The following is an 18,436-nucleotide window of genomic DNA, read 5'->3' as shown; positions in this document are numbered from 1 at the left end:
CTGGGTGATGTGTAGACTAGGAGAGGTGTTCTTTTTCTCTTGCTGGCTTGTGATTTCTTCCCTTCCTTTCCCCCCACCTTGAAGTGTGTTGATGTGTGAGGTACTGTGATTCCTCCTGTTAGTTTGCCTTTTTGCCTTTGCTGTCAGTGTAACAGTGACTCAGCTACGCCTAAAGACACTCTTGTACTCTGTCCCTCATGGATGGTAAGTAGCACTGAGCAAAGCTCAAGTACTTGTGTCATTTTGATTGGAAAAGGAGGCTGTCTGTGCTACGTGGCTTTGCACCCTGCAGTTCCAGCAGAAATCCAGTCAAATTTATGGTTTCAAAAGAGCGGACTCCAGCAGTGGGAGCAGAGGAGCTAACCTGGCGTGCTGCAGGACTTGCATAACGTAGGCTGGCCAGGTTACAAGGATACTTGGCAAGATCCAGGCATGGTCTTCATTCTGCACTGCACCAAACGAGGCAGGGACAGATACAAAGGTTCATTCAAGCCTCCTGCCAAGGGATGCTGAGTTCGTGCCTTCAGCAATTCTAAGCCAAATTTCCACAGGTATTGCACAGTGTTGGTGCTGACTTGCAAATAAATTAGGGAGGTCAAGTGCATTCTCCTCCATCACGAGTTTTACACCTGTTTTGCCCAAGTAATTACTTACTTACTCTTGACACACTCATGTAGTCAAGGGTTTGTTCTCTGCAGGGTTTAGCTGATAACCTGGGGGTTCAGCATGCAGCCAAAGAGTAAAGGGGTCCCCAGCTGGAGCAACCTGGAGACAATAGTTTTTTTGGCAAACAAGCAGGACATGCCAACTCCACTTTGAGTCCTGCTCCCATTTCATTTGGCACTGCAAATGTAGAAATAGTAAAGTTTAGACAAAATACTTTACCTGAGTGTTCAGCAGATTATTTGCTCCAAGCAAAACTTTTATGATGCCTTTCATAATTTCTCTTATATTCATTCCAGGCTTCTTGGCTTTGGATTGTTGCATTATAACCTTTATCTGGGCCAACATTTCTGTTCAGAATAATTCATGGATTTGAAGTAAATGCATATTTAAACCTACGTATATCCAAAAAAAGTTAGATTTTAGATTAACCTTCTGGTTTGCTAGTATTGGTCGTGAACAGATGAAAACCCTCATGGAAGCAGGAGAAAAAATGCTGCAAGGGGAAAGGCATATTCAGGAGGTGAAGGGATTCTATTTCCAGCCTTGGAGAGGGTTCTCTGAATGATGTAGATTTATAAAGAGTATTTCTTATAACAATGCAAAAATTAGCACCTCAAGCCAAGATCTATCAAGATATTTCAAATCCTGGTTTTTGGTAGATTCCCTGCCAAAGGAAGAATAAACTCTTTCAGTGCAATCCAGTGATTTCCATATTTAGAACCCACGCACACATACAAGGGTGTTTATACAAACACTGGATAGAGGAGAATCTACAGAATTTCTTGTGAACTGAAACAGGCTCCTTTAAACCATTCGATGAGTCTATGATTCTATGTGTCAGGCCCAGGAGACCTATGGGGTTTAGGCACAGTGAGCTGTATTTGAACAGTCTGAGCTCAATCACATCCCCATGCCTGTTAGAGGAGAGAGGTAGGTGCCTCTGAAGAGCACATCCCAAGTAGAGACAGAGGAGAAGCAGCTGCTGGGGCTCAGGTGGATTTGGGCTCTCTGGACGTGCCCCAGGTTGCTCCCTCCAGCCCATGCTTTTCTCCGTGCTAAGGCTTCTTCCTCATGTCACAGAGCCAGAGTGGGAATTAGCATCCTGCTCCCACTTGGAAATAATGATTTGCAGCACAGCTGTAATAGCGACCATCACCTGTTTCTACAAGGACCTCTACCCAGAGGCCCTAAAGATGACTTCTACGGAGGACTTGGATTGTGTGAGTATAGCACATGGAGGCATAAAGTCCTAATATCATTGTGTGGCTTTTGGTTCACCTTTTAATTTCCCCCACCCCCTTTTGGTTCTGTTCTTGATTCTTTGGTTGTTTCCCTGTTAACTAGAAGGTGGTGTGTCTGTGGCTTCCACACTTTCTGAAGCTTGCCTGGTTTCCTACCAATATGCACGCTGCAGTCTGCATTCGATAGGACACAGCCTGTATGAGTCTCCTCCAATGTCTTTTATGGTTCCTCTGCTCTTTATTTTGATTTCTGTTTTCTTTTTGTTTTCTCACTTTTTGTTTTCTTTGTTTGTTTTGTTTTTGCATGTGCAGTTTTGTAAAGCAAACTCGAGGTACTGTATCTCGCAGCTCGTCAGTCTCCAGCGTAAATTCACCGTGAGTTGCTCTCTGTTACAATATTCAGTACATGGATTTCTATCTCTATATTTATAAACCTCCCTCTTTCCCCTTCTCCTGATACCTTCACTTCCCTTCCTTGTTTTTCCCAAAAATCATTCCCATCATTGTGGAAAGCCTCCAGACCAACATGCAGTGGAAGGACTGGAAGGTGTGCGACATTGCCATATAATGCTTGTGTTTTGATCGTGAGCAACTCTGTAGTGTTTTGAACATTGACTGTGATTTTTTCCTCCCTTCATTTTTCTCCCATCCCCTTAACTGTTTTCCTTTGTTTATTCCTTAACTATTTTCCCTCTTCTCCTGTCTGCCCTCATTTGGTGGTTCATCTTGTTCTTGTATTTTCGTCCTCTGTGTTTATTATGTACTGGGCTGATGGCTTTGATGTTCCACCAGTGTTTGCACTTATGGTTCAATAGGAGAATGCAGGCCAACTATGAATGTGCTCTTCAAATGAAAGCTTGAGGATTATAAAAGAAACTTCTGGAAATGGGGCCCAAGTGAGACCAAATTGGAAAACTCTCCATAAGCATCTTTGGGAAACTCATAAGAGCGCTGGGTATGCCTGTGCTCTCTGACCTTGAGCTGGAGCTTAAAGCTACAGATATGGTAAAAACGAGGCACTCAGTAAACTCCTATGTACCTGTGGTTGAGCGAACATGGTGATAGACCTTCCATACACTCTATCCCCTTCCTAACCTACAAATCTTGCTGGCTTTGCTGTGAATCGTGGGTGTGCTATGACACCAATGCAGGTTTGTAGAAAATATCATTTCTCCTGCTGACTAATACAACAGAAATCATCATCAGCTTCTCATCAACCCATCTCAGTGTCTTGGCTTTGGGTTATACCTTTACCGTTTGATGTTATCTTTCTTCTTTAATGCTTTTGAAGAGACAAGTAAGTGCAATTCAAACATGTGTGGGTTTGTCTTATGTGCACCGTAGCAGCTACCAAAGGCACAGTGAAGCAAAAGATGTTTTCTACCAGCTCCCTGACATCTTCCTTTCTCCCAGGGTGTTTTGAGGGTCCTTACCTACTGGTGGATCTTAGACATGTTTGTATTAAAAATATGTTGATATGATGTGTGAGCTTTGCTTCTTGTGACCAAGACTGAACTTTTCCAACTAACAAAAGTAGGTGTGACTTGTCTGTGCTAAGGCCTGAGATGTCACAGGGTTGGGGCAGTGAAAATTTAGGGGAATAAACTAGACCAAGGCAGCTTTTGGCTCATTTCTTGCAATGCATTTATTGGCTCCCTCTGATCCTGCCTTACCCCTGGCAGGAGGAAGGTGATGGTTAAAGGTGGTGATGGGGGAGAGGTGCTGAGCTGCATCCTCCCCAACACTCCAGTAGAAGTTGCACTAAACTGGTCGGAGGCAATGTTTGCCCAATAAGAAATGAAGTCTTGTAAGAATGGAGAATCTGGCTCCTTTTCCAAACTTCCATAGACAGAGCTGCCTTTTAAGAACGTGAAATCAAACCACAGCTACTAAAATCCCCTTGGAAGGAAGATTTGCCTGCATTTGGAGGCATTTGCCATTGAGGTCTGTTGCTAACTCCCCACCAGCAATAGAGACAGTAAAATAGAGGCTTTTTTGCTGATATGACTCACATCTGGTCTCTGAACAGAATTAATTTTTACTGTGAAAAGCTGTAACTGAGGATTCTTCTCCTCTTTAACATTTCTATACACCGTCTGGGCAGTAATTTGTAATTTCCTATGCAAACCAGAGCTGGTTTTGACAGATGAGCTGAGCATGCATTCTCTTCTCTGTGGGTATCTAAAGAGCATTTCTCCAGCAATACCTCCTGTTTTGATAAAATAAATCACTGTACCCCATTACAATGTATGAAAGTACCAGCCATCACAGAGCAGCAGTAGAAGCTCCCTGCAGAGTAAAGACATCTGAAATTCTTGTTTACTCAGTATAAATGTAAGGGTTAGAAATGTGGGGGTTTATTTTCTATCCAAATAGATAAATTGGAACAGCTCCCCTTAGGGCCATGCAGGTGCTCTGGACTCCCATTCCCTGGGTGAATATTAACATAGGTTCAGAATGCCTTTATACCACATTGTTTCTACCCACTGGGAGTGCTATTGCTGTAATTGTGCTGAATAGATAAATGGTGTGATTTTGGGGCACAGATGGAAGTTGAACAGTTTTGCTGATCGAAAAGAGCTTGTAAAAGGTGCAAAAATATTCCCGTTCTTTTTTCTCCCTTGGGTTTCTCAAACAGCAGAAAATACTTTGGGCCTTGAATATCATTAAGAACCAGGATCTGCAAAGCCATGGTCATTTGTTTTGAAAGAACAAAGCTCACTCAGAAATCTTTTGAGATACAAAGTGTTGGGCTTTATTCCCCTATCCTTTGCTTATTAAAAATATTAATAATTGTACATTGCTAAGAAACTAAAGACAAAACATCAGAGCTAATTCTTTAAATAATCAAGGTGAAGCAATTTTCTTGTGCTAATTCCAGCCTTTCGAGCTATAAGATCTGTGAAACAAGCAGTGCAAGCAGTACAAAATACATGTTTAATTCACTGAGGAGAGGTAGTTAAATACAGATCTGCTCTATTAGTTGAAGAAGATCAGCATTTATCTAAGATACATTCTGCAATTGGTGACTAATTTGTATGTACATAGGGGATGACACACAGCTAAGTGAATAATTATGTTGTATTTTTCCAGTAGTAGGAATTTAAGAGTTCTGGGATGTTGAATTTACATATAAATCCTTATATTGCAATTGCTGATGAAATCAAAGTGGTGCAGTAACTTGAGGTTTTCTTTACATTGCTATTGGTTATTATTTCTAATTGGGTCCAGAGGTGTCAGTCATTGCTTGGACATGAAACTTGACATATTCTTAAGGCATTTTCTAGATTGATAAATAAAGCAAACCCCAGTGTTTCACAAGCTGAGGATTTTATTTCCAGAAGTGCTCAACACCAGTATTGGCCACAGATTATCTTTTTTGCCAGAACAGAATTTGGTTTTCTTTGAGCAGCTCTTTCTTTCCCACCCAGACCATCACATCACGTCTCTGCTGCATCTACCCAGCTGTAGACAACCTGATAGCGTACGGAGGGAAATGAGAAAGGTTCAATATCTTCTACAAGAATGAATGTGTCATTCACCATCCAAGAACCCAAATTGTTCTTGATCTCTATCGGTTGCTTCTCTATATTCACTGTCTGGGCCTATCTGCTTCATTTTCATCCTCATCATGCGCAAAAGGGGGTTGTGACTTCATTCCCTGATGTGTTTAGTTCTGGGTTTTCATAAAAGTCTGGAGTTCCCAGTGGGATCACTACAGAATGCTTGTAGTCCCTACAGAGTCTGGTCTGGGCTATTGCAGCTTATTTCACAGGCTGAGAAAGTTGGGGCTGTTCAGCCTGCAAAGGAGACCTCAGAGCAGATTCCAGTATTTGAAGGGGGCTACAGGGATGCTGGAGAGGGACTCTTCATCAGAGCCTGTAGGGACAGCCAAGGGGAATGGCTTGAACCTGCTCAAGGGGAGACTGAGCTGAGCTCTTAGGCAGAAGCTCTTCCCTGTGAGGGTGCTGAGGCGCTGGCACAGGGTGCCCAGAGAATCTGTGGCTGCCCCATCCCTGGCAGTGTCCAAGGCCAGGTTGGACACAGGGGCTTGGAGCAAGTTGCTTTATTGGAAGGTGTCACTGCCTGTGGCAGGGTTTAGGACTGGATGAGCTTTAAGGTCCCTTCCAACACAAACCAGGCTGGGGTTCAATGATTTAGTGGACTTTCTCAATCAAAGAATTTGGTATCTCTTTGAAAGGCAGTTCAGATTTCAGTAGCAAGTTTCTGAACATAAGGGTGTGATACACAGCCAGCATTGTATTAGGCTTAGACCATGTTCAAAATCTAGAGTTTCTAGCTAATAGATATTAAGAGAAATATTATGCAAGAAGATGTGTTTGGTGTTTTATTTTTCTAAGAAACTTCAGTATAAAAAATTCTGATATATATATATAGAATCGAATTGAAGGATAATATTGGAGAAGACTGAGCAGTGGTTTCTGCAGCAGCTCTTGGTGGTGGCATTTCTGATGCAGACCATTGCACCAGCGTGGTGGGACGGCGCAGTACATGTCCCAGGAGAGCTCAGCTGGGACATGGAGCTCATAAAGAAGAGAAGGTGCCAAGGCATCCAAGCAGCAACTCCTGGGGTCACTGGCAAAGCAGATTTAAATGCTGGTGATGAGTTCATCTGAAAAAAACCTGTGTTATCAAAGCAAACAGAGATAAACCATTCTGCTTTGTGCATGCCCACCCCAAACTAAAATGCTACCTTGTATTTTCCAAGTGGAAAATTGAAATGTGGAGAGAGCTTCTCCCAGTTTATGAACAGAAAATACGATTTTAGAGGAAAGGTTTTTTTTTGCATTGCATGTTTGGTTGAAACTGTATTTTAACAAGAAACCCCCTTTCATCTGTAATCAGAAAATATTCTTTCATGCCCACAATCTAAAATGTAGGTATTTTTAACATCAAATTATGATGTTCAGAGACAGCTTTCATTATTTACTAAAGCAAAATTTGAAGGATTGCATTTATGTAGCTGATTAAACCAGTAGTTCTGGGAAGCAAAGTGCCATTAACTGAAGCAGTGCTTTAAAAGGTTATGATAACAACATCTTTACTCATTAAGGAATACCCTAAGATTAGAATATGACTAAAAATACGCTTTCCTTTTTTGAACAATCTACACAGTGACTGGTTGCGTTTTTTTAAGACCAACGTTAGTCACTGATTCATTAATATGAATTTTATTTGATTCTACATGAATTGTATGGTTTTATTTATAGCCCCAGGCAGGAGTTATTTGACTACTGACTTCTTAATCCAAGCAGAAGCAGTGAAGCTACTCAGGGAAGCACATTAGCAGTAATATCTGCTACAGCATTTCAAGCTTACAGGAACTGAAAACCGAGTATATGGCCAATAGCCTTCAAAGAGTTCCAAACGTTGTATAGACAGAAAATAGGGTAATTATCATGTGAATTAGCATTCATCTTTGTACTATGTCTGTAGATCAGAAGTGATTATTGCCACTTTCTGAATAGATTCAGAAGGATTTTAAGACACAAGCAGTGAACAGGATTTCAGATAAGGAGTTGGCTTCATAAGTAGATAGTTTTCTCTTCTGGAATAAATACTTGTTATCACAGAGGCTCATTTGTTATCAGTTTGTGGATAAGCTGTGCTGCAGTTTATCATGCTTGTACTGGAGACAGTTTGTGTCTGCTCCAGTTCACACAGGGTCAATAATTATGTGAACCTAACACTAGAGGAAGCAGAGGAAATGATTTTGCCCTGTCTTTTTTTCCATCTCTTCTGCAATACTTTGTGTTGTGTGCATAGACACCATATCCTCACAGATAAGCAGTTGTAATGAAACCAGGTTTTGTTTCAAAGTGACATCCTGTTGGGCCTTAAATAACTTCAAAAGCTCTTCTCTGCAAAGCAGAGCAACAAGAGAGGAGAAGCTGTCACATATGGCCATGCCCTGTTGTGGTGAGAACGTGCAGAAAGCAAGAGTCAGATTAGGTTGGACAGGGAGATAACACATTCCTTCCATTTGCTGCTGCTGCTTTGACTCCCAAAACTCTGAAACTCTGTCCCCAGAGGGTCCAACCTGCTCCATTGCTTTACTTCCATTTCCTGCCGCAGACTTTATGTGCAATGTCACTTGCTCCTGATGTTCTTGACTGGTTTGAATAGGATAATGAGCTTGCAGCAGGCTGCACATTCTCCTGGTAGTATTTTTACTGTGCGTCAGATATTTTCTGATTTACTTCTTTTTTTGGTGCCTTTTCACATAGAAAGCAGAAAGGATGAAGGCATTACTTCTGAACCTCCTGCTCTTCAGCTAGTCAGTAGCCAAAGCAGTGGGTGGCTCTATGTCGTAGTCTTTTGGCAGTCACCTCTGCTACTTGTGTCAACTTTAAGGACGCATCTCATTTCTAGATGCTGAGAAATTCAAGTCTATAATGTCAGTGCCTGTTTTAAGGAAGGGATTTTGGCAAAATAGGTTTTGTTAATATGAGCATTACTTGGTTGCTCCAGTTTCTTAGTGGTGTATGTACCTGTCAGCACCTTTCAGTTCGTTATGAGTGAGGTAGAGTGGAAGCTTTAGCACCTCAGATATCGTTTAAAGGCTGATTTATGTTCTTGGCACAACTGAAACACAACTAAAACCCATCCTGAAATGATACATCTTGTGTCAGAGCTAGCAGATTCTGAGCGTCTCCTCCGCACTGCGATGAGTACCAACCTTGCACCCTCAACCTTCCTCCTCACCACATCCAGGCTGATTTAGATTTTCTTTTATATCTTGGCTTTGATGGGCTCAGTGCAGGCACTTATGGAGAGGCTGTGTCCAGGAATGTTGCCTGGTGGCTTATTGTGTGTTTTACTTTGGAGAGTCCCATCATGGAGGCTGGGACTTTGCATCCCACCCCTGCGTGGTGCCTGTCCCATGGAAATAGAGCACAAGGGATGGGGAGCAGGCAGTTGTGCTCTTCTCTGTGCTCTTGATTTGCAGACCAACTGAAGGCTTCAGTCAGCAGAAGAGCAGTTTCCCAGCTCTAACTTGTTATTCCTAGATATCGGTTCAGTGTTAACAGCTCACTCTGGCTGTTCAAAGCACAGACCAAAAGACGGTCCCCACCCCAAGGACTTTCTTTATGAAGTGAGAAATATCCTCTAAGAGCAAAATGCATCTGGTGGCTTGTGCCAAGGCAGCACTTGGGCATGAACATACCTGTCCCCAAGCTGTCTTGTTACCTGAGCCTGTGTGCTAAAGAGGAGGTTCATTTTTCAGCCCCGTTTGTTTAAGCAGTGCTAGACCTGGAGCACTGCAGAGAAAGGTACCCACCCATCCTGGAGGATGCACAGGATAACCTGGGATGCCCGTCTAAGGCAGCTTCAACTCTGTGCCCATCTGTGCTGACCATGATGGGCTGCAAATACAGTTCCTCATGGGAAATCCTTGCACAGGGCAGCAGGTCTGGGCAGTCAGAGGTTTTGCATGTTTACTCATTATTTCCTTCTAAACCCAAGTAAGTCTGCTGCTGGGTGATAACATAATAATCTTGCATAATGTAGAACCAAAAAGAAATGGCAGATTATGCTATGATGAGGTTGCTCAGTTTTGTGTCAGGGGTCACTAGGACAGCTTGGGGAGTGCTCTTCCCTAATGATGGGCTTGTTCTCCCTTTGATGTGTGATATTTGGTGTGTGGGGCTCTAAGCTATGTCCTCAGTACCTTCTGGTATAATTTACATTTAGAACTGTGATTTTTGACACCAGTTCTTATGCTGTGGTGTAAACGTGGCACTCAGCTGCTGGTAAATTAGTCCAGAATGTGCCTCTTGAGAATGGGGAATGTAGATTTGTGGGTTTGGTGGTTAGCTCTGTGATTTCTGGTTTAAATCAAATGCCTTCACACCTGCCTGGGTGCCCTTCCTGTCTGCAGAGAGCAGTTAAGTAGGTTTTTGCCTCTTTAGCAGAGCCAGGCAGCAGCACCTTTGGTAAAGAAGTGATCCCCCAGCAGAGCTCTGAGATGTGAAGCCTTTCTGACAGCTCCCACTGTGCTACATGAGCGCCGCTTCCCCCAGGGTCTGTGCACAGTGACAGACCCTGACAGTCCAAATCAGCACATACACGCACAGGAGCTGCTTTCTTCTATTGTCAAGGGAGCCCACAAAGTGTATCAGGAAAATGCGTCTGCCTCCCTTGTGGGGTGTGTGTTAAGTGCTGGAGTCCCACGCAGCCCCTCCGGCTGCAGAGCTCAGACGCATGTGTGGCAAAGGCAGACAACAGAGCAGGCTGGTGGAAGGAGAATGGTTTTCCTGTCTTTGTTAGAGGAAGTTCCATTAAGGAAGAAAATGGGTGCTGGACCTCCATGCAGCTAAATGCAGAAGTCCATCCTGGAAGCCAATGGGTTTACTTTGGGTTTGTGCAAAAGCAGAATTTGACGTGCAGTCTTTAGAAGGAAAGCAAAACAACCTTTCCTGCCTGTGTTGGCTTAGGGAGATGACCCATTTGCATGTGGTGGTCAGAAACCAAGAGCTGTGTTGAGGAATTAAAGCATTAAAGCAATGCCAATAGAGGTATCTTCAGCATAACAGGAGACAGACGTAAAAAAGAGCTAGTCTCTCCATGGGATAAAGGTGCTCTCATCATATCTACACCTATGTGTGACTCTCCCCATCACTGGGGTCTTTTCATAATACACAGAACAGCTCAGGCTTTGATGCTCAGGACAGATTTCATTTCTCCTTGCTCTTCCTGCCAATCTGATTTCCCTTCTTCACTGCTGATTTGTTCATCCAGATGTTTCCAGGTGGGGACAGAGGTGTTGTTAATTGTGGGAAGCCTTGTAGGTGGTTTCAAAGCGCTGGCTGTGCTATATGATGTGTGCAGAGACTTTAACCCTTCAGGCTGTACCTGACACTTCCAAAGGGGATGACCTTGTTTTAGAAGCCAAGATAACTCCTTTCCAGAGGGCTTGTTCCATAATGCCTAACGCGTGTGGGGGCAAACTAACACTGATGATCCTGCTGGCTTTCCCTGCTCATGTTTTCTGCCAGCCATTTTCTCTCCATTCCTATAATTTCTTTGGCTCAACCCTCTAATTCTCCGTCTCAGCTGAAAAATTCCTCTTGTATTTTTGGTTGTTTTTAGGGAATAAGTTCAAAGCTGGATACTAACTTTCCACCTTCCTCCCCTCCTCAGCAAGCAGCAGAACTCCTCCAAATCCAAGTCTGTTTGGGAGCAGAGGACCAGCCAGATCCGGATGCACAATTTCCGAGCCAGCTGCGAGGCGCTGTACAATGAGCTGGATCCAGAGGAACGGGTGCGTTATGCCACCACCCTTCACATCAGGCCGGACATGAAGACTCATTTGGATCGACCACTGGTGGTAGAGCCGAGGAGCGAAGGGAGGAACAACATCAGCAAGCTGAGTCCTGTGGATGTGCAGGAGGTGGAGCAGACCAAAGTCAGCTCTGGTGATGGGGCAGAAGCTCCACGAAAGCACCACCGGCATCGGGATAAGGACAAACTGGGAGAGCAAGAGAAGGGTGATGTGACCAAAGATGAGAATGGGGAACCTGGTGTCAACAACAAGGAGGAGCGGCACAGGCAACACCGGAGCCGCAGCAAAGAGGTGGAAGGGGGAAGTAAGGAAGGGAAAAGTGATCGGAACAGGGGTCAGGAAGGGGGAAAGAGGCACCATCGCCGGGGTTCGGTGGATGAAGGTGGTGAGAAGGAGCACCGCAGGCACCGGCCTCACCGGCACTCTGCCGACCGACAAGGCAAGGAAGGCAACGGGACAATCAACGGAGCCAGGAGCGAGCGACGTTCCCGACACCGGGGAGGGTCGAGGTCTGGGAACCGGGAAGGGGAGCCCGGGTCCAAGGGCGAGAACGGAGAAGAGCCTCACAGACGGCACAGGCTCAGGAACAGGGCGCTGTCAACCTATGAATCAGTGGAGAAGGAGAACGGGGAGAAGGAGGGGGAAGCTGGAGAGAAGGAGCACCGGAATCATCAGCCCAAGTAAGTGAGTGCTGTGTGATTGGACTTGTCCTTGGGACAGCTCAGGGGCCACGAGACCACAGACATGATTCAGGGAATTGCTTATTCCCCTTCCTAAGGTGTTCCCTGATGTTCTCACACCCACACAAGCTACCACCACAACCTGCAGATCTGTTTTGCTTCAGTCAGTAATGCCAGAGGCCCCCAAAGGTGGTTTTGGTCCATGACAGACCATAGAATAGCCCAGGTTTATGTAAAGGAATATCCTTGATGTACATACCATCAGACCCTCTAGGACACATAACATGGAGCAGAGAATTTCAAGGAAGTTTCTGTGGGACAGATAATTTAAATAGCATCCAGCCTTGCTTATAGTCCTTTGGTTCTCTTTTTACTGTTTTATGATGAGCCTGTCAGCTGCATCACCGATTGTTACAGCACGTGGCTTCTTTCATTAAGAACACCGATGTACCCCATTTGGTTTAATTCTTATGTAAGTCAAGTGAGAAAAATTGTACTTGCGAAGCATTTAAAGTAGTTAATAAAGAAGGATAGATTGCCTTTTCAGCTTTATTAGTCTGGTGGAAAAGAAATTTCACTGGGATCCTTTAGAATAGCATTCATGTCACCGTGGAGAGCTGTGAGTGGCACTGAGATAATAATTTTCCTGTCTATATTATCCTCCTTTCAGATGGATTTCAAAACACTTTGCATACTGTTTAGTTTGATCATATTCACAAGCTCGCTTTCCTCCTCACTGAAATAGAGCTACTGCTGCAGAGGAATGCAGAAGCTGTTCAGCTGCATAAAGCAACATTACAGAGGGGTTTAGGACTGGGAAAGAGAGTCACCATATTTAAAATAAGGTCTCAGGAGAACATTAAGCAGCAGAATGTCAGGATTCATTCAGAAGCCAGCTGATGCTGGAAAGCTAATGTCATTGTTACATGCAAGTGCTGTCTGGTCCTTCCTTATGAAGCTCAGTTCTGAGTCTCATTAAACTGAATAAAGTGATGCTCAGTGGCATGGTTCCTCTTAATGTTGGTTCAGAGGATGAGGTCACATACTGTGCTATCAGTAGGTTGTCCTGCAGCCTGTGACTTTCCTGCAAAGGACTTCCATGGAGAAAATAGTCTATGGAACCTAGCAAGAGGTGCAGCACCAGGGTGCATATGTTCTCTGGCTCCTTCTTGGGCCATATCCAACAAAACCTGCTTTTCTACCTTAGGGAGAACAAGTGTGAGATTGAGGCTAGTGGAAGTGTGAGTGTCCCTGTGCACACCCTTCCCAGCACCTACCTGCAGAAGGTGCCGGAGCAGCCAGAAGATGCTGACAACCAGAAGAACGTGACACGGATGATTCAGCCACCGCTGGACAAAACCACCACTGTGAACATCCCTGTCACCATCACTGCCCCGCCGGGGGAAACCACTGTCATACCAAGTGAGTGCCTCTGTCCTCCTGCTTTTTGCTAAGAAGTTGCCAGGAAAGAGGTGACTTTCCAAGGAGCTATCAGCACATGATGGGTGAAGGGGATCTCCTGGCCATCCTTGCAATAGGTGCATAGGAGAAGTTGCTGATACAGGCTCTACAATTCATGCAGCCTGCAGGAACCCAAAAGGGGTTCCTGGGTCACCTGGTGGTTCTGGAAAAGACCAAATAAGGTTCCCTGGAGATGGCTCACCCAGACCACATCCATGTGTCTTTACATAAGAGATGGAGCAAGAAAGACAATAAAATGTAGTAACTGAGAGCTGTGCAGCAAAACAAGCAACCTCTGCAGCAGACCTTGTGAGCACTGGAGTAGTTCCTCTGCTTTATTGCCTTCCTCTGCTGCCATGCTGCAAGCTCTGACTCCAGCAGTGCCATTTTATGGTTCTTCTTGTGCCCCAGAGCCCTGGTGGGCCACAGACCCCTCAGACAAGGGCATGGGAAGCAGTGGTATTGCATTCAAGCCCACAGACCAAATTCATACTTCTTGGTGTATTGGCTGAGCCCCCCGTGGAGCAGCAGGTCTTTTGCGGTGGCACAGCTACCACAGCATCCCTCGGGTGACCGTGCTGCTTTGGGTTCCTGCAGGCTGTGTAATTTCAGAGCTTCTTGCAGTCCTCTGTGTCTCAGTTTCAGCAAATCCACCCTCACCTGTCCTTCTCCAGAGCTCCATGCTCTGAGTTTATCAGTGTGGATCTAGCCTGTTTTACAGATGATCCAAGACCACTGTGCCCATGATCTGCACTACAAACACCCGGCCACCAGCTTGTTCTGACCAGGTTGTGGCTCATCCCTGGCAGTGTAGGCACAGCCTGGGAAGTCTTGAGACCTGGGGGTGCCAAGAAGGACTGCAGCATGAGATCCAAGAGGTCCACATTAGATTTCAGGCTGTCAGGACACTGCTTTCCAAGAGGCACAGCCAAAAGGTGGTGGCTTCTCTATGAGCTTTCTAACTGTGTTATCAGCCACACAAGACTGGTCTCCCCCCCACCATCCTAATTTCTTCTTTTTCTTAAGTGATAATTTTACTATATTGCAATACTGAGTGTCTGTCAATCACAATTTATCAGCCTCTCTCCTTCCTGGCCATTTCCTTGGTATCTGGCTTCAGATGCAATAAGCGGTTTATTGAACATGTCACTCACACACAATGAAGTGTCATTTTGTTGCAAAATAAACCAAAAAGTAATAAAACCCTGCACCTAACACATTATGAGTGGGTGGAGGTTTTTGGATTCCAAGTCCTTTGAATGAATAGACAAGTCAGTATCTGTCTAACAAGAGAATTTGTAGCATAAAATGTTTTCCAGTTCATACATTGGAAATTAAGCAAATTATCTTATAAACCCATAGCAAGTAAACTTATGATGGAAATTGGAGAATGTATTTTTAACCTTTGGAAGTGAGATTCAGAACTAACATCTAGAAGAGGTTCATGTAATGAAAAACCTGATGTGAGATGGAGCTTGACACATTTACACATGGGGAGCTCTGCCAAAACTGGGGTGCACTATACAGGCGCAGGGCTAAGGGTTCCAAGAAATCCCTTCAAAGTCTCTTCCTAATGCTGGGAAGTTCAGCATTTAACCCCAAAATTATTGAAGCTGATCTAAGAATTTGCTCTTCTGCACATTCAAAAGCCAATATGCTTATGAATGCTGATCTATGGGAGAAGATATGAGATTATGGAGTTAGTTAAACTCACTGTCTTTTTTCTTTCCAAGGATTCCTAGCTGCTTCTCTCTCCCTAATAATGTATGATATTTGGAATGGGATTTCCATCCCCAGTTTGGCAGCTCTTGTAGAAATGAGTATAAGGCTTCTTTGTTTGTCAGCACTGGGCATCTTCATTTCCTGGCCATTTCTGATCTATTGCTCATCAGTGCAGCAGTTAAGGAGGATAATTGCAGTGTATATCATAGTGTAGTAAATAGCAGTGATAATAATCAAATGATTGTTCATCACATTTAATCAACGTCTTCAAAGGCTGTTTGCTTTCCCAGCTGCACTGTTTGCATATCCAGCTGTTGCAGGCAGCCTGCTGTGTAAAGATACGTTTTTAACTCTCTGGTTTCTGTTTCCTTAAATTCATATTTCAGTGAACAACGTTGAATTTGAAAGTAAAGCAGAGGAGAAGAAAGACGTCGATGACTTGACAAAAAATGGGCCTAAACCAATCTTGCCTTACAGTTCCATGTTTATCCTAAGTCCTACAAATCCGTAAGTACTCTGACTCTATAATACCACTTATGGGTTATGGCTACTTCAGGCATGGGCATTCAGAGCAATAACATCAGCTTGATCTTCATCTCTGCCAGTCAAACACATTGGGAAATGACATAAAAGCTTATGGAGGCTGCAGACCAGTTGCTGTCTTTCAGCTGGGATTTTCTGCAGGAATATATTGGTAGGATAAGGAAAAGATGCTGCTTTAGGCAGACCCTTCCTAACTACCCTGCTGATGGCCAGGTGGGCTGTTATTTGCTCAGTTGTATCACTATAAAAGCTGGGAGCATCGACTATCACTTGGAGAAATATTACCAGGATGTAATGTTTGGGGCCTTTTTTGATGTCAGCAGGTTCCTGCAGGTTCCTCAATTGGAATTTGTGCTCTTACTGTACTAGGACCCTCACATCTCTGAAAACCTTCAGCTTCTGGGAAAACATGAATATTTTTCATCTGTCAAGGCTGAGAGTACTGCTCATGGGATCTGTTGGGATTACAGCATTTCTTCCGCTTCAGGCATCTGTACCTCATGGGGAGCTTTGTACTCAAAGCCTGTAAATACTGACTATGTCACTCTGAAGGCTGCAGGACTAGACAAGAGCAGCAGGAGTTGTAATAATTGTAGCATGAAGGCCTGTGAGTCATTTTAAGCAGTAACTTGGGGCGATAGAGGGCTTTGAAACTTCTGCCAACCCAGAGATCTGCTAGGAGCGGATGTGATTCTCTCTCCGGCTCAAGTAGACCTGTTGCAGATCCTTGATTTTGGTGTCTCAGGTTGTACTCTGCATGCTCAGGCACCTAAGGGGAACTCAGGCCCTTCCTTTAGCACCTTGATTCAAGAGAACAAGGAGTGCTCCTGCACCCCCTGCTCTTCAGGACTGTGACATCCTGGCTGCCTGTGCAGCTGGTGGAAGAGAACAGGCTGCTCTGTGTACTTGTCTTTGACATCAGAAATCCTTCTCTGGTGGAATCTACAGTCCAGCACCCCTGGACAGTGGGCAGGCTGAATACTTTCTTTAGAAACAAGTGCCACATACATAGTTTAGGCTACAGCCCTCCAAGCCGATACAGCTATGAACACAGAAGGAATTCATCAGTGGGAGAAGTTAGAGGCTATCACTCAATGCCAGCTGTTAGAGAGGGAGAATGACCCCAAACTACTGCTAATCTAATCCTGTCTCCAAAGGAAATGAACTGAAGACTCAGTACGTGTCCTTTCTGTCTCAAATCCACAAGAGACCCACCCTTTGACTTCTTCAGGTAGACCTTGGGATACTTGTGATAGCATTGTGCTATTTCCAGTAAAGCAACATATCCATGGAAGTCCTGCAAAAGGCAGCCAAAGGGAAGGCAGAGCATTAGATTAGGTGCAATCACTGTGTAATTATTCTCACTGGGTCAAATTTGAATTACAGAGATTGGCCCTTGTCTCGTTGGATAAGGAAACTGTATTTCCCTAATACTTGGTAGCACAAGTCTTTCTGTTGTGGAGTGATCACCAAAAATGAGCATTAGCTGTAAAATGTCTGCTGAAGGCAGCATTTCAGAGTGGAAAGCCGAATGATCCCAAGCCCATAAGGGTCTGAGCTGAGGAGTGGACTGGGAAGACAGAGAAGCAGCAAGAGCAGAGAAGCTGTGGCTGCCCTATCCCTGGCAGTGCTCAAGGCCAGGTTGGACACAGGGGCTTGGAGCAAGCTGCTCTAGTGGAAGGTGTCCCTGCCCATGGCAGGGGTTGGAGCTGGAGGAGCTTTAAGGTCCCTTCCAACACAAACCAGGCTGTGATTTCTATGAAGACTTCAGTTTCATTGTTTGCTTGTTTTCTCCCACATGCCCCTTCAGTTATGACCTTCTGAATATCACAGTCCAGGAGCTTGTAAGTTGTTTCAGTCACCTTGCAGTTTTCTCCAGTTTTCTCCCCAAAAGCTGCACTGCAAGATAGTTCCCTGTCTTGCAGTGAAAACACAAAGTTTGCTGGGAGAGACCATGGAGAAAAAACAAGGTAAAGACCAAGCTCCGGGAATGTCAGCACCTTGGTTTTCTTCCTCTGGGCAAGATGTAGATCCAACTGGATCCTCTTAGGTGTTTTAGTTCTTCTCAAGGGAGAAGTTAGCTTTCAGCTTTCTGGAGAATGCAGGTTTCCACCGTAGCTGTTGCTACCCCCCTCCCTTCCAAGCCTTGCTGGGGATGCGTGACTTGGGTCTTGCCAGTGGGCAAAACTGGTGTGAGAAACATAAATGCAGTGTGCTACTTTTCAAGTGCCATCGCCATGCATCTAAAATGATTCCTCAAGCACCACTGGCACTTTACAAATGCTCCTTCATCTCACTGCTGGTTATGAACAATGAATATCTAAAAATAGGGACTTGTAATTCCTTCGATGAATTGAGTTTGATGCACGAATTACAGTTATAAATGTTATTGAAAATGTTGGCTTTCACGTCTATGGATTTGTGGAGCATGTAGATGATAATCTTCTCCTGTCAGATTGATAACCAGAGTTCAGGGATCCACAAAAGCACTTTCCTTCATCTTGTTTTGTTTCTAATCTGTTTCCTTGGTATTTGTAACTCTTTTTCCTTCTGAATCCATTAGCAATTCAGAAAAAAAGTCTATATCGGTAAATGTGAAAAATTAGTTCTAACTGTTCAGATATTTGCTTAGAGAAAATGTGATGTAGGAACTGAATTACATTCCCAGATAACAAGGTTGCTGGTGAGTTGTACCTATAATTTGATTCTTGGTCAGAATGTAAGTCCTTTATTCAGCTGGCAAATATGTTGCAGAGTTCTCTGTGCTGCTTAGTATTGGTGAATAGTGGTCAGAAAGCGTTATTAGCTGAAGTCTG

The 18,436-nt window shown here is 44.3% G+C and overlaps 1 protein-coding gene across 12 annotated transcripts in view; it reads left to right on the top strand.

Annotated features, from left to right (window-relative positions):
- CACNA1B (calcium voltage-gated channel subunit alpha1 B) overlaps positions 1-18,436 on the top strand; it is a 296,644-nt gene that overhangs the window by 204,016 nt on the left and 74,192 nt on the right. For 8 of the 12 annotated variants that reach the window (XM_061352969.1, XM_061352960.1, XM_061352959.1 and 5 more), the window contains 4 exons: positions 2,220-2,282; positions 11,073-11,894; positions 13,102-13,316; positions 15,464-15,584. In XM_061352969.1, the coding sequence (XP_061208953.1) occupies positions 2,220-2,282; positions 11,073-11,894; positions 13,102-13,316; positions 15,464-15,584 (1,221 nt within the window). The remainder of the gene's footprint in view (positions 1-2,219; positions 2,283-11,072; positions 11,895-13,101; positions 13,317-15,463; positions 15,585-18,436) is intronic. The other 4 variants (XM_061352968.1, XM_061352967.1, XM_061352964.1 and 1 more) reach the window with 1 other exon arrangement.

Source organism: Neopsephotus bourkii, unplaced genomic scaffold (assembly GCF_033783945.1).
Source record: "Neopsephotus bourkii isolate Nb327-2 ecotype Australia unplaced genomic scaffold, CSIRO-AGI_Nbou_v1 NB_659, whole genome shotgun sequence".
NCBI lineage: Eukaryota > Metazoa > Chordata > Aves > Psittaciformes > Psittacidae > Neopsephotus > Neopsephotus bourkii.
This window is presented reverse-complemented; position numbering and strand designations above follow the sequence as displayed.